Source organism: Erpetoichthys calabaricus, chromosome 10 (assembly GCF_900747795.2).
Source record: "Erpetoichthys calabaricus chromosome 10, fErpCal1.3, whole genome shotgun sequence".
In the NCBI taxonomy this organism is placed as follows: Eukaryota; Metazoa; Chordata; class Cladistia; order Polypteriformes; family Polypteridae; genus Erpetoichthys; species Erpetoichthys calabaricus.
In genome coordinates, this window is record NC_041403.2 from 85,334,314 (window position 1) to 85,358,775 (window position 24,462).

The window sequence follows — 24,462 nt, forward strand, 5'->3', positions numbered from 1 at the left end:
GAGGTTACCCCTAAATACTGGTAAACTGAAATGGCCTTTCTTGGTGGGCAACTACTGATGCAGATGTACCATCCTGCCAAATTTAAGTTTTTTAGTTAAATGAGAAATAAGATTTTTGTTTGTAAGTGAGTGAGTCCACTTTGCATTTTATTCATATATAGAACAATTTTTACATGCAAAAGCCTAATTTTTGATAAATAAAAAGTTGAACTTTGTAAAGAAAATTAGGTCTGAATATTTTGCATGCATTACAATAAATATAAATAAAGCCACAGAGGTATTGTAATCTTCTAAATATATTTTTAAAATGATTTTTTAATTAAAATCCATCTTGTACAATGTAGAATAAATTTTGACATAAAAAGTAAAATGTGATGTCAAGTCTATTTCAGTGTCCAAAATGTGATGTACAGTGGATAAATTTCATACAAAAAGCCTAATTTTTTATGTAATGAATTGGATCGAAGATGTAGTCTGTATATTGATTTAGTTAGCAGACACTTTTATCCAAAGCAACTTACAAAAGAAGTCAACAAATCTGAGTGAACAGCAATCTGAGAACTTTTCTGAAATAAGTGCTACAGGTCAGGTCAGGTCAGGTCAGGTTGGGGAGCATGCACCGGTATAGCACCCACCACATGACGAAACAGCTTGGGATCCTGATTGGCAACCCCCACCCCTCCCCAACAGACATGCGATCGAATCCCACCCTCCAGAAATGACCCTTTATCTGCCGCAGCCAGGTGTTATGTAGGTATCCCCTTGTCCTGCTCCAGCCACTCAGGACCCTAACAATGAGGATCCTGTGACCTGGATCACCCTAGGGGAATCGCAGCACATGGCCGTAGTGCCGTAACTGACGCTCCCTCACAATGCTGGTAATGCCACTCATTCAGGACTCCATGAGCAACCGCTCATTCAACATAATGTCAAACCAACAGTACCAAAGGAGTCCAATCAGGTCACTGAATAGCGTCCATGTCTCGCAACCATATAGCAAGACAGGAAACAACAGGACTCTAAAGACTTGGACCTTCGTCCTTTTGCATAGATATCAGGAGCGCTACACACTCCTTTCCAGCAACCTCATGACCCCCCATGCTCTCCCAATCCGTCTACTGACTTCATAGGAAGAGTCACCAGAGACATGAATGTCACTCCTGTGGTTAGTAAACCTCTCGACAAGGTCAACACTCTCTCCACAGGCAGACACACTGCTGATGGCTGTGCCTAAGGCGTCATTAAAGGTCTGGATCTTGGTTTTTATCCAGGAAACTCGCAAGCCCAGACACTCGGACTCCTTGCTCAGTCCATTGAAAGCCCCGATCAGAGTCTCCATTGACTCCGCGAAGATCACAGTATCATCAGCAAAGTCAAGATTAGTCAATCTTTCTTCATCAACAGATGCCCCACAGCCACTGGACCCCACGACCTTGACCAACACCCAGTCCATGTAAGCACTGAACAGAGTAGGAGCAAGAACACACCCCTGATGACCCCTGAATCAACTGGGGAAAAAATGCAGAGATTTTGCCTCCGCTCTGCATGGATTATGAGTGATTTGGTGGTGGAACCTGCTCCAACCATTAGTAGGAGACTAGAGAACATGGAGTAGGTGCAGAGTCCACACAGATGGTGGCTGGGACGTGATGTGAAGAAGCTGCAGTAGGCAGCACTCCCACTTCCGTTAAGGTGATTTGGCCTTCAATGGACTGATTCCTGTCTTGTGGTTGTCTCAAACCAGAAAGTTCACAGTATGTCAGATTAACACCGTGGTCAGAATAGAGTTTAGGACCTTCCTAGACAGATTGCTTTCATTATAATCACTCCCCTTACTCTACATCTCATCTGATAAACCATGGTTGTGCTTCTGTTTTAGTTCTCAAAGACTGCAAATTGCTGGCATGACCTTGGAAACAAAGAGTATGATTGCTGGCCATATTCACAGCCCAATGAATTCAACATGATTGATTGTGGAGGTAAGTGTGGAGAATGTCTTGTGACTTTTATGGGGGAAATAAAAGGCAGAAGAGCCATCCCAGAATAACACCTGGGAGGTTCAGAAGAAACTGAAAGAAGGTGAATTAATTTATTAAGCCAAATAAATACACAATGATAGCTGTAAGGGAAGGGGCATTAGAACATACAAAAGTGTTAAATGACAAACCTAAGCCCTTTTTTGGCCTGATTATTACACATAAACCTGGCTGGCTAACTTGTGGGGTGGCCGGTCCATTTTTCAACTAAAAGAACCCCTCCTCAACCTACTCTGTCTCTCTCTAATGCAACTGACCAGCTCACTTCTGACCCTTAGCTAATCTGACGTTTGTCAAGGAGGGCCTTTTAAGCTCCTTCCCTATAAAATGCCTGTGGCCGCACTTCCACACATAAACGCATGCTGTCCGGCAACCTCAGGAGCCCTTTAGTTTCAACATGGCCAAAATCTGAATTAACTATGTAGCAGAATCCCATTGCTGCCATCTATTGTCCAGGTGGAGAAACAACACCTCATTCTGTCATCCATTATCTATGCCTTATTTCTGTGACCACTGGAACTCTGTCTCCTGGGATTGGAACCCTGGCCAGAATATTAGATTGCCAGCATTGAACGTGTCCAGATTTACAATGTTAAAGAGAAGTTGGACATAAAAAATGAAGTAGTTAAATGAAACATCCATCAACTTTGGATTGAAAAAATCAGTGTAAGAAATAATTGGGTTGAGCATTAGAAGAGTATACATTTCAATCTATTATGAATTGGATTATGTATTTTTAATCTTTAATTTGGATTTTAATGTTTTTCATTAATTTTTTTCACTCACTTCAACTCAGGTCTTGAAATGTCCTGGGTTCATCGACCTCCGGAGAAAGTAGTAAGTGGTCAAGATTTTAACGTCACCTACTCCGTTATCGCATCTGACACTTTCTACGAGTATGCTGTCAAAAACTCCATTTTTAAGTTTAGGTAAGTTCATTTGTTCATTGTACACACACACATTGTGATAGTCTTGAAAGGATGATGTAAATGTTCAATTCCTGGTTTCTTTCCTTTATTATCGCTTTACCGTTCTTATCTAGTAGAGGGAAAATGTCGCAGTGAGTTCTGCTGGCTCACAGAAACCATAAACAGAATGTCCAAGAAGATCCCTTTATGAAAGTTCGGAGGGAAATGGAGTGCTGTTCATTGTTATGGAGAGAGGAATCTTGGTTGTGGTTCAGTCAGTCAACAGTACACACACACAAACACACACATATATATATGTACTAGGGGGCTCTGCCCCCTGCTCGCTTCACTCGCCCACCCCCTGGTTTGGTTAACTGGATATACAATTTTAAGAGATTGTTATTTTCAAGGGAATTATTACAAATGCATTATTTTCATTTTTACTTTAAAACTTCAGTAAAAACAATATTTGGAATAAACCTTTCTTCAAGATCGCATTGAATTTTGATTCCGTGTTTGGACTTACATCGTGACAACGCAACGTGTAACTGCCTGTGAGTGAATATCGCTTCTTTCTCTCTAATAAATGACTTTTTCAAATGTTTGTCTATGCTCTCTCTTGTTCGCTTTGTCGCTGACGTGTCATCTTGAACATATAAAATTATTGTCCTGATAAAATTTATAAGAGATGAGAGCGCAGGAAGTGTGTCTTAGAAAAGCATTCACACGACTGAGGTACTGAGGTTAGATGACCGTGATCTTGTTTGAAAATAGTTGTAAGTAGGGCGTGACTTGAAAGAATCTCATGGCAAAAGTCTCCATCTCACGGGACTTCATACCACACCAACATTTTTGGAAGCTTATAATTCTCGTGGCAACACAAATTAGACGATCTACAAGTCTCCGACTTAAAGTTTAAATCTGAACAATATGTTTGATCTCTTTTCACTGTTCTGTTACTTCACCGAGTAATAACTTCCGTTTGTTTGCACTAATGCGATCTTTACTATCATTTTTTTGAGACTTTCGAATTTTTGTACTTCCATTATTTGTAACCTGCTCTGCATGTGTACCGCACCAACATTTTTGAATTCTTTACAATATTCTACTTTGTCATCTTATCTGTGTCCTTTATTTCTGGCCCCAGGCATGGACTCATCTCGCGGGACGTATAAGTGTCTCTCTGAGAAAATCACGTCTCATCTCCTTCCAAGGTTATTTTTTATAATAGAGAGATGTGTGTATATAATATGCTTTGATAAATGTAAAAAAAAGTTGATGTTGTATTTCAAACATATATATTCAATATACGTACATATACTGTATTTTATATATATCTCCTAAACCACCAACCTCCACGACCTCCCATCACCACTGTTATCCAAAAGCACTAGAATCACTAATATCAAAAATTTAAATTATTAATGGCAGCTTTCAGAAACCTAACAGTGTTGTAAGTTCCTGGATTCTTTCCTGCTGTACATTACAATCACAACTTCAATTTAAAAAAGCATTCATGATGATTTGTGTGATATACTGCATGTCAATAAGTGAGTCACATATTCAAAAGAGATTTTGGAGAGACCATTGCCTTTACTGTTCTTTGCCTTTTACATTAGTAATGCATCTGAGGCCAAGAAATTCTGTTATGAGAGAGACTGCCCGGAAAACTGGAAGAACGCCAACGAGGACAACTGCTGCATTTATCATGCGAACATCCACTCCTGTCCGCTGGCGTTCATGGTTGGTGATTCAGCATTTTACTAATTACAGCTCTCAGTGGTTAAGGTTATTAGAACATTCACTTGATTGTTTCCAGTTTTTTTGACTCAGTATTAGATGGAAGCAAATAATCTGATCCTGGAGGTGCAGGGTACACAATTATTTCACCGCAGCTGTCAGACTGAAACCTCTTGAGGATGCATTAATCATTGCTTTGTAATGACATTTTTCTTTCCTTATAGTGTTCCAGGAAAATGTCTACAACAGTCAGCCTGTTGACATTTTGTTTTTTGTATTTATTATTTATTTATTTTTTTTTACAGAAACAGGGTGGCATTTGTGGCCCCTGGATCCCAGATGATGGCAAAATTGTTACACACACCATATCTCAGGCCGGCAAAATGTCTCAGGAGAACTGGACAGCTAAGGTACTATGGATCCCATCACCTTGTAGAGCCAGCTCCTTTTATTGACTAAATATTTTAATGTTTGGTTTAATTTCATGGCAGGCAAGGGTAAGCAGATGTGCCACATGCAAAAAGTCTACAATGCATCTACGGTGCAGTACATACATACTAACATTCCACGTCACCTCTTTTCTTATTGAATTGCAAAGATGTACAATAAGAAGACCAAAACAAATTGCCGCAGCACTGTTAAAAATCTGGAAGTGTGCGTTTAGCTAATATTGTGTTACCTTGGATGAATTTTAGTTACAAAAAGACATTTAAATTTTAGGCAGGACATATTCTGAAAATTGTAGACATCTCCTGATATTCTATTATTTTTTTTCTACCAATGTTTATTTTTCTAGTAAGGTTTAAAACCTGTAAAAGTATCCTAATTAAATTAATAATATGTTACACATTACACACATAATAGTCAAAGCCACTAACTCTGTCATTATAAATTTATGACTGGAACCTACTTTGGAGCAATTTATAAACTCGCCTTACAGAGCCATCTGTTCTGAGTATCGCAAATGGGCAGTGCAGTCGGGCTACTTGATGTGTGTAATGTTCAATGTTTTAATGATCAGTTATTTCAAAAACATTCTTCTGAACAATTTTAAACATGGATATGCATGAACAAATGTTTCCAAATCTTCCTGACTTGTGGTCTGTTTATAAATCTCACATTATTTTAAATTTGTGTGTACGACAATGAGCGTAACGTCTGTGTCCTCAAATATCCTTAAATGGTAAGAACTGACCTACGATTAACACTGTGAAAATGACAAGAGAAAAGGCAATCGATCTGAATGTTTAGTTAATGTTGGTGTTTAGTGCTTATATGACAGCATGGGTGCAAACTTCGGCACCCGCCATGTTTGGAAATCTCATCTTCTGCTCAGACTCCATGTAAACCAGACCTCGAGATCCCTCATCATAGTGAAAACTAATGAACAATGGAGGCACGCGAACCTAAGCATAGGGAGAGGTGAATGGCCGTTCTCCACTGTGTGTTTGTGCGACAGTTGCACATGCTGATCTCACTTTTAACAGTACAATTACTCATGTTTTAGAATATCTGCTGTTTCACGTTTACTTCGAGCCCACACAAAGTGAAGGAGTATTCCTCTATGAAGAGACCTTCCAAAACTTGAACATTTATATGGTACCTATCTCTCTCTCTCTCTCTCTCTCTCTCTCTCTCTCTCTCTCTCTGTATATATATATATATATATATATATATATATATATATATGGTTGAAATAGTTTACTGTCAAATAATGCAAAGAGTACGCAACACGTGTTTCACCCTAATTCTGGGCTCATCAGGCGTACACACTCACTGCATCCCCTCTCGGGGAATTGAACCTCGAACGTCAGCGCCAGAGTACTCTTTGCATTATTTGACAGTAAACTATTTCAACCATTCTATGATCTGCTTCTCGCAACTGAAATGAGGGCACCGTGGCGGATGTTAGCTGACTTGCTGACCAACCACAAGCGTTACCTGGTAGGTAACCACCCATACAATCAGATTGTGATTCAGACTACGAATGCAATGAATATATATATATATATATATATATATATATATGGCTAAATCTGTGAGGCTTGTGTGTTTTTATAGTTTATTCTGATGACTTTCACATCAGCACATTAAACCAACAAATAACTCAAGTCAGGGTTTCCCTGTGTGAAGCTGCGTTTAGTTGACTCTTCGCATATCACTGATAACTTTATTTCTGTTGGGATTTTGTGATGTGACCCAGCAGCCGTTCTACCTGTATTTCAGAACAGGTCATCCACCTGAAGCTAAGCATGTTCAGGCCCGACCAGTACTTGGGTGGGAGTCCATCTAGAAAAAGCTTGGAATGCTACTGAAAGAGGTGTTGGTGATGCCAGCTGGGGGATGTGGATGTGGACCCCAATGCCCCAGTGCAGTGTCGGGGACACTGTGCTGTAAATATGGCGCCGCCCTTTGGATGAGATATAAAACTGAGGTCCTGACTCTCTGTGGTCATTAAAGATCCCTGGGCATCCTTTGTAATGAGCAGGGTGTATCCTGATGTCCTGGCTAAATTGCCCACCATGGCTTAGTCATTCTTCATCATCCCCTGTCTGTATTTGGCTATCTCTCCCACAACTTAACCACCTAATAACTCTTGTGTGGTGAGCATACTGGTGCAATAATGTCTGCTGTTGTATCATCCAGGTGGATGCTGCACAGTGATGGTGGTTTTAGCACTTTGAGTAGCGAGAAAAATAAAATGTGAATGTAAAGAGTGATTATTATAATTATTGTGGTTGGTGGTGTGCTTACACACACTTATTACATCCTCTCTAATGTTGAGTAAGTATATTTAACAACATGGTGTGCTTTTGTTGCATCCTCTAAATGCTTCTGTTTATTTTTTAGGTGGTCCTGTTTCACCTTGGAGTCACTTCAATTATTGCGCACATCAAAATTGGGCTGATGCATGCAGCTTTGGAGGCTAAGGTGTCCGTTCTCAGTCCACTAGGTTGTCATTTTGATATTTTAATGTTTCTTTAGAAGTTCTTATGGGATGTTCTTGAAGCATTGTCTGCAGATAGCTTTATGGCTAAATCTGTTTGGCTCGTGTACATCATGATTCACTAGGTCTAAAATATTTTATTCCTATGCAGTATGATTATAGACAAACAAGATTATGAACATATTTTTTTGATAATAGCAAGATGGCTTATGGTGTCAGAAATGGTTGATAGTCACCATTACTTTCATAGGACCTACAGTAAGTTCCTTAAACTAGTGTGGACAGTAGAGGGCACCAGAGATCGCCCAACCCCAGACTCACCGACACAGACAAGTCCCGTTTAAATAAAACTGGTTTACTTGTACAACTACCTTCCACAGAGGTTCCAAAAGTGCAATAGACACAAATCCTTCCACGCTGTCTTGTTCCCTCATCCTCCTCCTCCACCTCCCAGGTGAGCTTTGTCCACTTCCACCTGACTCTGACACACCTGGATGAGGTCAAGAGGCTTCTTTTATCCCGCACCTGGGAGCACTTGCAGTGCTAGGGTTTGGCCCAATGGATGCACTTGTGTGTCAAATGAACGTCCCAATAAAGCAGGGATGAGGAATCCCTGCAGCACCCCCTGGTGGCCCCCACGGAACCCAACAAATCTGTTCTAGGGAACTACAATATTCAGAGTGCCTTGCAGGTATCCGTAGAGGTAAAATGACCCATATGCTGTCTCTTATTGTTCCAGGGAGCCCGTCGTCCTACTGGGTTGTTTTCCCCCGTCCTACCATTATACTGTCCTCCCGGCCGGGTATTGTTACTGGGTCCAACCCAGCCCGGACACAAGTGTACCCACTCTGGCACTGGCCTCTTCTGCCTGTCTTTTGGGCGAGATAGCATAATCTTTGTCCTGGTTCTTGTGGCGGCAAAGGGCTGGCCTCCTGTCTGCTTTAGGAACCATACCCCTTCCCAGCCGGGATTCCTGCTCGCCTGCCCATGCGTGTCGTCCATCACACCAGCCAGTGCTTTACTGCAGAGTGAAGTATAGTGAAGTGAGTCAAAGTCCTTGTGACACCCAGGGTCACTGGGTAGAAATTTGATATTTAGATAGAAGAACAAGAGGCGGTGATGAATTGTTACAGTAGCACAGTGTTGCATGGTTCTAAAGATGAATTTTGAAACTTTGTCCTGTGGCACTTATTCCCAAACAGGACTCCAGATTGACTTTACTTGATCATGTCGACCTCTTTTGGATAAAAGCATCTGCAAAGCAAATACATGCAATTGAGTTGTCGGAAACGTCAGAGATCCTCCATGTTAAAGAGTAACATGCAGCACACCATCACAGCTCTGTGATTTGCAGGCTTTTTCTCAAAGGCACACTAAGCTTAAAGTGTCGACGTAAGCCAAACCACGGTGCTGATAAACCCCAGGCTCAGTGGTTAGCGCTATGGCCTGTCACCTTCACCAACCAGGGTTTAACTGCTGCCCTTGCATGTTCTCCACATGCCCCCATGTCACTTTTGTCCAGTTACTTCTGGTTCCTTCCATAACACAAACATTAAAATGACCATATTTAAGGGGGTATGGGTTTTATACGTAAACTACCCCACTTTGTACTGGCATCCCAACCAGGGTTGGTTCTTTATAATGCTGGGATAGACTTATGGTGGAATGAATAAAAGGAATTTAGCTGCACAGAGCATGCAAGACTGACTGCTTTGGTTAGACCCTGGTAGGATTTGCTCCAGTTTTTACAACTGCAATGGAAAAACCAGAATAAAAAATGCATACATAATACAGTGGGAAAGTAAGAGCTGTTTACAAATACTGTACATGTGATTTCTCAGTTTTTTTATTTTTAATAAATTTGCAAAAACCTCAAGTAAACTTTTTCTCGTTGTCATTATGGGGTGTTGTGTGCAGAATTCTGAGGAAAAAAAGGAATTTAATCCATTTTGGAATAAGGCTGTAACATAACAAAATGTGAAAAAAGTGATACGCTGTGAATACTTTCCCGATGCACTGTATCTATTTTCATTTGGTTGGCTTTGTATTTTTTCCCTCTCGATGTGATTGCAATATTCCATATGTTTGATGAAGGGCGCTATAAGCTGTAAACTGCGCCATTTTAAAAGTAGACCCCCTCACCCTAGTGCTGTGCTTATCTCTTGTGTGCATTAGTATGCGGTGATGATGTCTGTGACCCCGATGAAGGCTGCCTAACCTGTCCGGCTGACTGTGGCACCTGTCCAATGTCGCTGGGTATAAAGCTTGCTATTGGGCTTCCCGTGGCTGTCTTCTTCACTGGGTTCATCCTCACCATGGTGGTAAGTTTGAAAAATGCTGATCCTTATAATGGCAGTTATTGTAGTTGTGCAGGCTGATTTGGGTGATTGCCCACCCCTGAATAAGGAGATGCAGCACAGCAGACAGTGTGAAAAATGGCTTGGAACAAAGGAAAGAATGAGAGAGAGGATAACCTCTGTGCCCCTAACACAATTTCCACAGTGAGAGAGATGGAGGGAAAAACACAAACTAAACAGACGCCGAGGCTTCTGCTTGGTTTTAAGTGGCTGAGTTTAATTGTCTGAAATGAGTGTGAATGATTGAGCAATTAACTGAAGGGGGGCCTTGCTTTGAAAAGAACGCTAAACTGGTACACCAAATGAATGATTGCGGTTAGAGCTGAATGCTTGTTTTGGTCTAATTAATTCTCTCTAAATGCCAGGATGTCAAACAGCGGACTACATCTTTAATTTCTATAATCAATGTTGCTTCATACTGTAAATCACCAGTGCTTGTCTGTCAGATTCAGGTCTTTTGAATCAACATCCTAATTGAACAATGTAGCCGACAACTCAGCAGAATCAAATGTGGATTCACTTGACGCAATCAATTTCAATTGTTAAGGCAGGGGGCCCAGTGCTAAGTCATTGGACTGGGGGCCACAGTGCTGTTAGTTCAATCTCCACCTGCCCACTCTATGACCCTGAGCAAGTCACTTCACCTGTAAGTGATGTACCTGCAAACAGTGGCCCATACAGATGAGGGAAAAAGCACCATGATACAATAAATTGTCTTCTTTTTCATCATATTGGAATGTGATTGGACATCTTTTAATCTTACAGTGAAAACGTTTTTGGTCTTTGGACAGGCAGGACACTTTTATTTTACAGAGGACATTTCTATTGTGAGCAGCATTTCAAGAGGCTATGCACTTACAGCAAGGAAGCAATCAAAAGCAGGGAGAAGTGTTGGGGTACCCCATTTAACAACAAACAAAAAATGAAAGAAACACAAACGGGTGTTTAAATGCACAACTTGAAAGACACTGACGTAAGGCCAGTTACACCGTGCTCTCTTTCCTCTTGTAAGCGTCTCTGGCTGTTAGTGGACTCAAGTCCACTTTATATGGCAGATCAGCTGGAAGGGGCGGGGCTTGCTCTGGATGTCACAGCTGGGTGGGAGTGTCCTCATTGGGTGTCTTCTCTGGGCTGTGGGGAATGGACAGGAGGCAATTAACAACAGCGCCATCTCTCGCCCTGGAGGGCATTGCTTACCCCAGTCAGGCTTGTTTTGGGGCGCATGCATGACACACTATGATTGCGCAGGTTAAGTGACCCCACAGTAAATCAGTCATGGGGACTAAACCAGGGATCTTGCAGTTTACCCTCCAACAGCAGACAGCTTTCATTTGACTTAACTTTTTAAATCTTATTTTTATGGCTTTGTAAATAATTAATCATCACAATCATGTAGTGATAAACTGGACTAAGCTGTTTAGAAAATGGATTGTTCCCATGACTCATCTTCATGAATGTTATTATTAATTCAGTGTTATTCATTCATTAATGATTAATAATTTGACAGGGAATAACTAAATGAATATGAAACATTACAATGAATGCTTGGAATATTAAGAAGTGCAGGTCCCACCACCAAATTACTTATAATCCATGCAGAGTGGAGGCAGAACCTCTTTGTTTTTCCCAGTTGATTCTGGGGTTCGTCAGGGGTGTGTTCTTGCTCCTGCTCTGTTCAATGCTTGTATGGACTGGGTGTTGGGCAAGGTCGTGGGGTCCAGCGGCTCTGGGGCATCTGTTGGTGAAGAAAGATTCACAGATCTTGGCTTTGCTGATGATGCTGTGATCTTCGTGGAGTTAATGGAGGCTCTGATCGGGGCGCTCAAGAGACTGAGCGAAGAGTCTGAGTGTCTGGGCTTGCGAGTGTCCTGGATAAAAACCAAGATTCAGGCCTTTAATGACCTCTTGGGCGCAGCCATCAGCAGTGTGTCTGTCTGCGGAAAGAGTGTTGACCTTTTTCGAGAGCTTTACTTACCTTGACAGTGACATTCATGTTTCTGGTGACTCTTCCTATGAAGTCAGTAGATGGATTGGGAGAGCATGGGGGGTCATGAGGTTGCTGGAAAGGAGTGTGTGGCACTCCCAATATCTATGAAAAAGGACGAAGGTCCAAGTCTTTAGAGTCCTGTTGTTTCCTGTCTTGCTATATGGTTGTGAGACATGGACGCTATTCAGTGACCTGATTGGACTCCTTTGGTACCGTTGGTTTGACTTTGTGCTGAATGAGCGGTTGCTCATGGAGTCCTGAATGAGTCGCATTACCTGCATTGTGAGGGAGCGTCAGTTACGGCACTACAGCCATGTGCTGCGATTCCCCTAATCCTGGTGCTTCCTGTCTTGCTATATGGTTGCGAGACATGGACGCTATCCAGTGACCTGAGATGAAGACTGGACTCCTTTGGTACTGTGTCTCTCCAGAAAATCCTTGGGTACTGTTGGTTTGACTTTGTGTCGGATGAGCGGTTGCTCATGGAGTCCTGAATGAGGCACATTACCTGCATTGTGAGGGATCGTCAGTTACGGCACTACAGCCATGTGGCGCATTTCCCCAAGGGTGATCCAGCTCGCAGGATCCTCATTGTTGAGACCCGGGGCAGCTGGACCAGGCCAAGGGGATGCCCACGTTACACCTGGCTGCGGCAGATAGAGGGTCATTTCCGGAGGGTGGGACCGGACTGGGGGGGGTTGCCAGCCAGATCCTGAGCTGTTTCATCATGTGGTGGGTGCAGCAACGTGCTGTACCAGTGCATGCTCCCCAACCCAACCTGTCCATCTAGTTGAAATGCTACATTTCTCAGTCTCTGGAGTTTTAATAGACAAGTGTGTTTAGAGAACAGGAGGCACATGCATTTCATTTACTTCTTTGGCCTTTATTTAGGTGACTTAAAACATTTGAGATTCACAGTTGGTTACATTTCTTCAGTTTTTCAAATTGAGGCAGAGGCAGGTGAAGGGACTTGCTCATGGTCACACAGTGTCAGTAGCGAGATCTGAAATCATAACCTCCGGGCTTGAAGTCCTAAAGCCTTAACCGCTATGCCACACTGCCTGCACCTTGCCTATCTTGGCAGGAGTATGGGCCTGGGCCCTTGAGAAAGGCTCTTAACCTGATAATTGCTCCAGAGGTGCTATACAATGCTTGACCCTGCACTCTGACCTCCAAAGGTCATGTGAAAAGACAATTTTCCCTTGGGGACAAAATTGAAAATAAAGATTTACATGGCCTTAATTTCACTATTGTATTGTCAAGGCACGATTTAGAATTCATTTTCTCTCCCCAGTAAAGTTCATTTTGTAACCCATGTTTTAATAACTACAATACCCAAAAACAGTGGGCCCAAATAACACTTTTACTACTGAAGGATTCCCTTAGGAAATAAATAATTTGACATAGAAGATGTTTGATTTTTGGAGCTTTTATTTTTGAACTAGTTATGTTAAGAAGCTGCTGCTCCACTTGTTCTGCCTGACTGCAATTCAATCTCACAACCTGATGAATGATTTCTTTATAGTGGTTCCAGTACCAGAAGCAGAAGATGTTTTGGGATGAGAGCTGGATCATTAGTTTTAAGGAAATCGTTATTGGTAAGCAGCTTGGCATTTTTTTATTACTCTTCTAATAAGAAATTAGGTATATTTTAATAATCTGTGGTTCCTGTTTTATGTTTTTCTTTATCAGGCAAAATTGATGATGACGTTGGATTTGGTAGCATTACAAGTTTACAGAAACTGAACAATCTCTCCAACACCAGCCACGTCACAGACATCACTGTGAAGACTGACAAAAGCACCTCACCGGTGCAGAGCTGCCTAGAAGTTGGGGTTTAGTACGTCAGACTCAAAAGACTAAAATTTACTGCACTTCATTATACATTGAAATTTTTTTAAGGCGCAAAATTAGGGAAAGACACTCATGGGCCGAGCTTTAATAACATGATTTATTTGACTTTTACACATTCTAATGAATCTTTTTATGATGACGTCTTGCACATTCATTGAATTTCAAAGCTAATTCTGCATTCACTTCAAATGAAATTGTTGACGGTAGCATGGAAGCCAATTTTTCAAACATCAGAGTGCGGAGTCTGTGGTTAGACATTGGAGAGCGATACTGACTATATGAGTGGGGATAATCGGTTATAGTATCTTTCATAATAAACATCACTTCATATTTAATAACAGCACACAAGCAGGCAAACACATTTGGTTTTTTTTTATACCTGTAGGATACCGTTCATTAAGATGGTCTCAGCACAGTCATTCTGATTTACTGATTTATAAACACATCAACAAAAATGTATAAAATCATGCAACATTTACAAACATGAGCACACATACCTGTTTAAAGGTACAGTAATTTGAAGATTCAAAAGATTTATTTAAAATGTAATCAAAGTCATGCAAACAGAAAATAAAACCAACTGACAACTAAGGACAAGAAAATCAAATCCATGCATCAGCTTCCCAAAAGGAAATGAACCTTTAGGGTTCCATGGACCTTTTAAAGAATTAACCATCACAATGAGCCAATGGTGGGATCTGAAGCTCAGTTTAGATCCAAGGCCACACAGCCCAGTTTTTGAGATTTTTGTAGACACTGAGTTTATAAAATAAGATTTCCTTTTTATCGACACATTTTGATTATGAGCTCAGCTCAGGTAAATAAGCCAAAATGAGGAGAAAGGTATTGATGCAGACTTGTGAACAGCAGGGTTGAAATAAAGTAAGATGCCACTTTTCACCTTCTCTAGTCTAAAGTCTTTATCATTATATTTAACGGGTCTCACTCCTTTCCTGGACTTAAACCTAATATGTCAAAATTTACAGTCCTCCTGTGTAAATGAAACATAAGTGACTTACTGTAATTCTCTGAGCGCATTCTCAGTGTGTTCTTTCATCCCAGAAGGCTAATGTCGCTCTTGTTCATTGCGCAGGAACAATATCACTGCATTGCTTTCAGGAGGCTCACATCTTAATTCTATTATACATTTTCTAAAACGCCTCAAATGAATTCCATTATAATGTTTGATGTATCATACTGGTCATGTCCAGTAAAGTATTTCAAGATGTTGATCAATTGTGAATGGCATAATATCCTGTAAAATACAAAATGGCTGACTCATTGTGTGCAGGGTTCATTTTGTGTGCAGTTATATGCAGAACACATCGGTTAATCATTCATTGGTGATCTTCATATTCTTATTTTATTTCTACTATAATTCTACTATTATTAAATGTTTTTTTAATCTAAAATTAGAAGTACAATGAGTCCAATGAACATTATGTTTTGTGGTAGCACTGCCCTCTCGAGGTTCATTGTGTAGCTCTGAAGTATTAAGCTCCCTCTGTTGAATTGCAGTGATGGAAGATCAGTAGCCATACGAAGACTACAAAAGAAACACTTTACTCTGTCAAAATCAATCCGAAGAGAAGTGAAAGAAATCAGGTAAACACTTCTAGTCTTTCCTTAATGTTTCAGAAAGCTGAATTTAACAGCTGTAGTCACTGTCTATTATACCAATGAATGTTTTGCTATCAAGTTAAAAAGAAGGTTTTCTTCCAAACCAAAGATTAAATTATTAATTAAAAGAAATAGGATGGTGTGCATATGGTAGCTTGATAGCTATGTCAACTGATTTTTTTGAACTTATTGAACACATTCTTGACTTTATTGCAGTGCTGTTAGTGCATGGCAGGCATAATTTTGGGCAGAAGAAAACTAAAATGGACAACATGTCTCCTGCATTGTGCTTGTTCTAAATGCACTGCTTCATGGCTCCTGAGCCTAGGGTTTGAAATCCATGCCCACTGCGTATCTGTGTAGTGTCTGAACCTTCTCCTCGTGTCTGTGTTGGCTTTCATTCAGCTATTCCACTTTCCTCCCATACACCAAAGATGTGCAAGTCAGGCTAATTGGTGGTTAGGAATTCCTAAAAGGGAAAGATTTAAAGCATAAAACCTCCCTTCTCCAAACCAAAAACTATAAATAGATGCTTAAATTAGGTTTATTTAACAATACTATAGTTAAATGCAAAATAAGTATAATCAAATTTAGGAGACCAAAGGCAAGGGCAGAAAACTTTAAATAGAAACAAAGGAAGAAGGTGTATGTGATGTCTCAGCCAGGGTTCCCCACCAGCCCGGTTTTAAATTCATGTTGTCTTTGTTCATTTTTGATTCTTTTTTTTGTTCATTTTTGATTCTTTTTTGTCTATTAATTTTATTTATGTTTATTGCCTATTGTTTCTGTTTATACTTCAACGCCTTGGTGATGTTGTGGGGGGTCCCTCTAGAGGCAGGTATACCTGCCAATCACAGCCAGGAACCGCCCTCTGCCCATAAATCCAGAGGGTCTCCCACAGTCCTGGGTGGTTCATTGTAAATGCGCTCTGAAGTTGTTGAGTTTGTGTGTCTTTCGCTGTGCTTTGTGCTTCTGTAAAATTCTGCATTTCTTCTCACCTTCTGCTCTGTGTTTTGACCTTGCTATTGGATTCTGGGACTGTGTTTACTTTGGATTGCCTTTGCCGTCATCTCTTTTGTGCCTTTTGTCTTGTTTGGAACTTTACAATGTATCAAAGCTGTTTGTGAGAATATGTTTTTTTTATTTTATAAAGATCCTGCATATGCCCGCTTATCTTGCTGGGCTTTTCACGGTAAATCCCCCCTATCAGTGGGCATTATTAGATTACATCATATTTTATTGAAAGTGTTATTGGAACTGTTGGGGCTCTTCAGCAATTTGGGACTCCTAGTTCATAACAATATTTGTAAATATAAAAACGAAAAATGCAGAGTAGGATCTTGTTAAGATCTAGACATTCATTAAAACTGTATTAGTCATTTTATTTCTGAATTTTTTTTTTTCAGCAGGGGTTTTGAATATCAAGGAACAACTCAGTTTCAAACCGAGCTTATTACAGTTGAATTCAGTATCTTCAGCTGTGTCTACTTTGAGACGTAACTTTACTGGAAAAAATTAAACTTGGACATTAGTACTTAAGAAAGTGGAAACCTCTGCCAAGTGATTTGCAGATCATAGGACAATATAGGCTCTTGAGTTTCAAGCTGTGAGGAATATGTGGCTCACTACACAAGACATCTGCCTGATGGTTCCATCCCATAAACTACCTCTTTTGGCCCATACACCATCTTAAAATAAGTTGGATCAGTCGCTTATAAACTGGCATTTCACTGTCCATTTTAATGTGTCCAGGTTTTTCTAACTCTTACAGTAAATCTTCTCACCACCAGCTTCTGGTAAAGGAGAATTTGTATGAGACTGAGCGCATGCTCAGTGTGGCTCAACTGTTGAATATTTGGTAAATTGCTGGGGTTATGGGCCAGAGGAACACTCTTGGGTGCCATTTTAGGATTTACACAGTCCTAGGTTATTGCTGTCATTTCATTTGCATTGTCCTGATAAACCAGATGGGTGCATCCAGAGGCCGCACTTCTGGAGCCACACAGTGTAGATGTCATTACAAAAGTATTAGGCATTTTTATTTTTTTAATGAGATTTTGAATATCAAGGAACAATTCTGTATCATTATTTGTCTCCTATTAAGGTTAGATATTTTTTATTATTTTGGTATTTTCGTTTATTACTACACCATTTTGTTTTCTGTGGATGCTGCCATTTTGAGGATCCCATTGTTGAGACACAACTCCTAGTTAATGGGGGACACAGTTCAGAAGTCACACTAGTGATGTCACGCAGCATTATACAGTTAGGTCCATAAATATTTGGACAGAGACAACTTTTTTTCTAATTTTTGTTCTGTACATTACCACAATGAATTTTAAATGAAACAACTCAGATGCAGTTGAAGTGCAGACTTTCAGCTTTAATTCAGTGGGGTGAACAAAACAATTGCATTAAAAATGTGAGGCAACTAAAGCATTTTTTAACACAAGCCCTTCATTTCAGGGGCTCAAAAGTAATTGGACAATTGACCCAAAGGCTATTTCATGAGCAGGTGTGGGCAAGTCCGTCGTTATGTCATTATCAATTAAGCAGATAAAAGGCCTGGAGTTGATTTGAGGTGTGGTGCTTGCATGTGGAAGATTTTGCTGTGAACAGACAACATGCGGTCAAAGGAGCTCTCCATGCAGGTGAAAGAAGCCATCCTTAAGCTGCGAAAACAGAAAAACCCATCCGAGAAATTGCTACAATATTACGAGTGGCAAAATCTACAGTTTGGTACATCCTGAGAAAGAAAGCAAGCACTGGTGAACTCAGCAACGCAAAAAGACCTGGACGTCCACAGAAGACAGCAGTGGTGGATGATCGCAGAATCACTTCCATGGTGAAGAGAAACCCCTTCACAACAGCCAAGCAAGTGAACAACACTCTCCAGAGGGTAGGCATATTGATATCCAAGTCTACCATAAAGAGAAGACTGCATGAAAGTAAATACAGAGGGTGCACTGCAAGGTGCAAGCCACTCATAAGCCTCAAGAATAGAAAGGCTAGATTGGACTTTGCTAAAGAACATCTAAAAAAGCCAGCACAGTTCTGGAAAAACATTCTTTGGGCAGATGAAACTAAGATCAACCTCTACCAGAATGATGGCAAGAAAAATGTATGGATAAGACATGGAACAGCTCATTATCGAAAGCATACCACATCATCTGTAAAACACGGTGGAGGCAGTGTGATGGCTTGGGCGTGCATGGCTGCCAGTGGCACTGGGACACTAGTGTTTATTGATGATGATGTGACACAGGACAGAAGCAGCCGAATGAATTCTGAGGTGTTCAGAGACATACTGTCTGCTCAAATCCAGCTAAATGCAGTCAAATTGATTGGGCAGCGTTTCACGATACAGATGGACAATGACCCAAAACATACAGCCAAAGCAACCCAGGAGTTTATTAAAGCAAAGAAGTGGAAAATTCTTGAATGGCCAAGTCAGTCACCTGATCTTAACCCAATTGAGCATGCACTTCACTTGTTGAAGACTAAACTTCGGACATAAAGGCCCACAAACAAACAGCAACTGAAAGCCGCTGCAGTAAAGGCCTGGCAGAGCATTAAAAAGGAGGGAACCCAGCATCTGGTGATGTCCATGAGTTCAAGACTTCAGGCTGTCATTGCCAGCAAAGGGTTTTCAACCAAGTATTAGAAATGAACATTTTATTTCCAGTTATTTAATTTGTCCAATTACTTTTGAGCCCCTGAAATGAAGGGATTGTGTTAAAAAAATGCTTTAGTTGCCTCACATTTTTATGCAATCGTTTTGTTCATCCCACTGAATTAAAGCTGAAAGTTTGCACTTCAACTGCATCTGAGTTGTTTCATCTAAAATTCATTGTGGTAATGTACAGAACCAAAATTAGAAAAAAGATGTCTCTGTCCAAATATTTATGGACCTAACTGTATAAGTCAACTCCACACGTTTATCTTCATCTGAGATTGTACAAATCAAAAGAGTGTTCTGTGAAATATTTGTGGTATTTCTGGCTTAGAACAAGTATTGATTCGTTTTTAGACTTAGTTTGGTTGGCATTTTGGATTTGGCAACAGTTCCTGGTTATTGACTGTTTTGGTATTGGACTTCCATGCCATCGCCCGCTCCCTCCATATTCAGAGCCTCTTTTTTGGCACTGGCAGTATAGATTGCTTAAAATTCCTCATAATAAAAGTGTAATTTAGAGTTGCTAGGAAGCAGGTTGACCTTATTAATCATGCATGCTGTTAAAGTAGCCTATAAGATAAAGCAGTTGCCTTCCCCCTTGACGTGCTACGGAGAGTAATACAGTATATTGGACACAGAGCAGAGTGCAAATTCATGCCGATAAGCCTGAAGATAAAAATGTTTTCAATTCCAGAGCTACGTGTGGACTAGTAAGTCAAAAGAAATAACACTTAGTAGACAGCGGGAAGGCAGGAAACTATTTAAATGATGAAAAACAGAAAAAAGTGCTAAATAAGATGTAAAAGGGGGTACAAAGTCACATCTGGTTAATGCACCATATATCTCATTGTACACTCAATCTTCCAAAGAGGGCTTCATTATAAGCTATTCAGTTTGTATGCGTGGAATTGTCCGACTCAGTGAACTGTCTGATTTTCTAGTCTTGTGTTTCTTTCAGTCCCCCATCTATAATTGCTTTAAAGTGCAGACCTTGATTGCACATCCATGTGACGTTGATAATCTTCTCTGTTTCCATAGGGAGCTGGATCATCCTAATCTGTGCAAATTCATTGGTGGATCAATTGAAGTCCCAAATGTTGCCATAGTAACAGAATACTGTCCTAAAGGGAGCCTGACTGATGTTCTTTTAAATGAAGAAGTTCCTCTGAACTGGGGTTTCCGGTAAACAATTTTAATCAATTTAATCATAAGCTAAAATAATAAATCAGGTGCTTTCAGTGGGAACAAAGCCAAAAAATTTCACAATTGGGCATGGTGCTAGTGTGGAAAATGATAAGAAATCATGAATTGAATAATCTCCACAGTTTCACATCCAACACTCAATGATTAAAACTAGAGTTGAAAACAATGAGTTATCCATAAATAACCAGCACTGTCTTCTCAAAGTTCTCTTTTATATTTTAGCTGAATGTGCTCCATTACTAGTTGAAAAGCTGACCCCCTCACTTGTCTTCTTCTGCTCAGTGTGGTACAGCTGTGATGCAGTCGTAGCAGACCCCAGTCATTCATCATATGACCTTTGTTTCTGTCTAATGTCATTCGGGTTAATTTTCATTCTACTGGGAATTTTAGCCTCCTTAGAGACCTGCATGGCTGTCAGAAGAAATGTTAACCTAAGTACAGGCCTCGGCGTCCTTCATCGATTTTAATCCATCTGCTCCTTGTCAAAAATGTCTTTTGCTTCACTCGTACAGTACACACTGTATAGACACTGTCATTAGCAAAAACATCAGGGATTTTATGGAGCGACATTATTGAAAGATAAGTGATGAGGCCAAGGGCCAGTGAGGAATCTTTGTTCTCTGGTTCTTTCTTTAAGGTGCTTCTCTCATTTCGCAAATGCATAGAAAATATAAGAAATAAACTACAATAGGTTTAAGTCATAGTCCACATGGGTCAGCCTGCTACAAACTGAGACTAGCTTTGGTGTTGAAAGCCATGCAGTGTAGCTTATTTAGGTTTAATAAACCTTGCTATAGTGTGGAATAATAATGTTTCAACACCGCTCTTGTAGCAGGTTAACTCCTTAACTCGGTTACACTCCACTCCTGCTTGTCTTCACTTACACACTTCTAACACCAGTGAACTATCTGTGGACTCCTATTGATAACCTCACACTGGTTGGCTTACTGTGATGAAGGGTGGTCTGGATTCTTATACCTCTTGCACTTGAATGTAAGACCTTACACCAATTAATCTATAGAGGTAAAAAATCTTTGACTTGGCATATTAAACTAAACAATGTTCTTATAACTAGAGAGGCTACTGTCGTTCTGCCTCAACATGCAATGGATGTGTACTTCAGAGGCTGTGTAGCAAGTTCACTTTTTACTTACGATACACTGATTACATGCTTATGTTCACCACCCCACTTCTGACGCCAGTATAAAAGATTTGTGCTACAGTTGCCATTAGTCTGATGCCTCCTGGATTGGAACTTAAAAGCTTTCTGGTCAACTGTGATGAGGAGTGGCTCCACTTCTAATACCAATCGACCCCCTTCTTGACTTGCCTTTCACTATTTAGTGACTTAGTCTGTTCATCTAACATAGCATTCCTATGGCTGGAGGAGCTACCATCACTTGGCCTTTGCTCATGTGGGTGGATGTTGTTGTTGCTGCTTTGTTTTCGTAACTGTATTGTACTTTTCTTCGTTTATGTTTGCCATCCCATTTGTAACACCAAAGGTCAGTAGCTTTCAGTTCTCAAACTTTATAGCTAATTATGGAGCAGACAAATAGTTGATCTAGGCCTGATTTGATGAAGGAATAATCCAATAATCTAAGAAGCTGCCTTTTACTTTTTATCAATGCTGGCTAATGATGTTGTTACACTTCAGGTCACAGGTTGAGTCCTTTACTACATCATCCACATCTGAAGTTTGCCATTTTTAGCAAAAGATGAAGGCACGTGGTTACTACCACCAATGAAACAGATCATTAGTGTGCAACCCATTACTTATCAGTCCCATTCTGGACTTGAACCTATGATCTTGTACTTATTAATCAAGCTCCAAGCAGAAAATCTAGTGAATTCACCTGCTGGGCTAATGTAATGTTCCTGTTTCCTGGGAACGCTGTCATCACTCTTCAGTGTTGGATACTGATGTAAGCGCACCTCCGAATGAACTAGCTCCCTATGTAATTTACCTTTAAATAGTAAACAGAAAAACGCATCATACTTGACAGATCCTTTTCCAGTCTAGTTGCATGCTTGGTAAGTGTGGGAGTAAAGAGGGAGAAGTGGAATGCTTTCATTTTTACTCCTTTTATTTCCGGCCACGGCAAATTACAATGCTTTACTGCCTTGTACACCACATTTTGTGTTTTAAGCCTAATCTCATGTGTTTTGGTACTCCTAAACTTTGTCTGAATATAACAGTTGTCTGCCATCTGCTGTATTGAACTGCTAAATTCAAGAGTCTGAAACCCACCAGTGAAGCTGCTGTGCTTATCGACAGTTGGACACAAATGTCATGTTGAATTGGTAACTACAAAGTGAATGAACAATTGGGACATAAAACACAATTTTGATCAATTGCGATTATTTTATTCAGAAACAGGTTAATCTTTTGAAATTCCGTAAAAGTTTAGACAAGTTTTGCTGCATTGTCTGTATTTCTTTCTAATAGGAACCAGAAACAATAAAAGGATTTTGCAAAATCGGCACCTTGCTGATTTTACATGGAATTTCATTACACAATGTAGGTAAATATAAGCAGTTACAAAAAACTGTCCACGCCAATTTTTTTAGAATGATGTAATTTAATAGTCCCTTTCTCATTAATTGAAGTGGAAACAATCCAAAAAAATCAAGTATGTGCTACACATTTTCTGATGACACAACAGGTTTTATTATTAAGTAATTTGCATTAACTCCATCTATCCAGACTTTCTTTTTCCAGTTAAGACTCGCAGTCAAGAACTCACCCTGAATGAGATACCATTTCATTACAGGGCATGTGGTCAGACATCTGGCCATTGACCCACGTTAGGAACGCTGGAAGAAGCCACAAGAAACTCAAGGCCATAATGAGTGGCACTAAACAAAAGTGACAACTCACAGGCAGTTCAACCCATCAACTCCATAGAGAGATCAGGTTTAGAGCTGCTGTGATCTCAGGTGCGACCTAAGGGCGAGTGTTTATTAAGTGATTTCACACTTTGGTTTGGATAATTGCTGAACATTACACACATGCAGAAGCACTTTTAGGGCTTGAGCACTTAATAAAATTCAGTTTGTCCTGTACTTTCATTGTTCATGTATTTAATGTTAGAAGAGTGTGGCCTGTTTTATAAGGGTAAAGGAGTATATTACAGATTGCAGCTTTGGCTACTGATCAGCATACTGTCCACTGTGAACTCCTCCAGTTCTCTGAAGCCATGGCCAAGGGAACAATCCTACAGAAATTAGAAAGATGGCACAAAATGTAACCCTGCTGGAAATGTGTACTTTTTTGTGCAGATTATAACTTTCTGCTAGTAACCAACAAACTATAGTGAGTGAGAATTCTAGTCCAAGCACTTTCTAATGTAAGCTCTTCCTGTTCATGTGTCTCCTTCTTAGATTGTCATTTGCTACTGATATAGCTCGTGCGATGGCTTATCTTCATCAGTACAAAATATTCCACGGCAGACTTCATTCGAAAAACTGTGTCATCGATGACCGATGGGTTTGCAAAATATCAGGTAATCAGGTTCACATTACAAATAATTATTTCATATTTTGTAGTATTCTTTATAAGTTTGAAAACATTGTGGTTAAGATAAAAAAAAATTACAATCCTCAATATTGTGAGTTCTGCTCTGTGTATGTAAAAGAAAGCTTATATTTATCCTTCTTTGTTACTGTATTTGATGTGTGCCAAATGAGGGGAAGCTGTATATTATGAACATTTTAAATATATTATGACGTTAATCTGCATCCAGCCCTGCAAGCAGGTTATCCAACTTGCAGGGAAAACTTGGGGGTTGGTGGCAGGATTGGCACTCCAGCCACTGTAAAACTCACGCTGTTCCAGTGTGGTGCTGAGGTGTGTGAAAGATCAGCCTCAGCACAGACAGACACGGACTCCAAATGTACAAAACACACACCGTTTATTTACAGACCACACAACACCAACACAGTGCACAAGAATACCACACTCTACTCAGTCCTTTCTCTTTCTTCAGGCCACCTCCACTCCTCCCTCATAAGCTCCATCCTCTTCCACCCGACTCCTTGAGTGGTGGCTGCAGGCTCCTCTTATAGTCCACCTGGAAGTGCTTCAGGTGGTAATTAGCCTAATTAGGCTGCACTTCCGGGTGTGGCTGCATC

General features: G+C 40.3%; 1 protein-coding gene across 1 annotated transcript in view; it reads left to right on the forward strand.

The window, feature by feature from the left end:
* LOC114658397 (atrial natriuretic peptide receptor 2-like) overlaps window positions 1-24,462 on the forward strand; it is a 77,796-nt gene that overhangs the window by 4,171 nt on the left and 49,163 nt on the right. Inside the window, exons 2-12 of the mRNA XM_051932445.1 lie at window positions 1,880-1,979; window positions 2,833-2,965; window positions 4,564-4,687; window positions 4,990-5,094; window positions 7,535-7,637; window positions 9,807-9,952; window positions 13,501-13,573; window positions 13,668-13,815; window positions 15,348-15,434; window positions 20,164-20,307; window positions 23,713-23,834. Of these exons, the coding sequence (XP_051788405.1) occupies window positions 1,880-1,979; window positions 2,833-2,965; window positions 4,564-4,687; window positions 4,990-5,094; window positions 7,535-7,637; window positions 9,807-9,952; window positions 13,501-13,573; window positions 13,668-13,815; window positions 15,348-15,434; window positions 20,164-20,307; window positions 23,713-23,834 (1,285 nt within the window). The remainder of the gene's footprint in view (window positions 1-1,879; window positions 1,980-2,832; window positions 2,966-4,563; window positions 4,688-4,989; window positions 5,095-7,534; window positions 7,638-9,806; window positions 9,953-13,500; window positions 13,574-13,667; window positions 13,816-15,347; window positions 15,435-20,163; window positions 20,308-23,712; window positions 23,835-24,462) is intronic.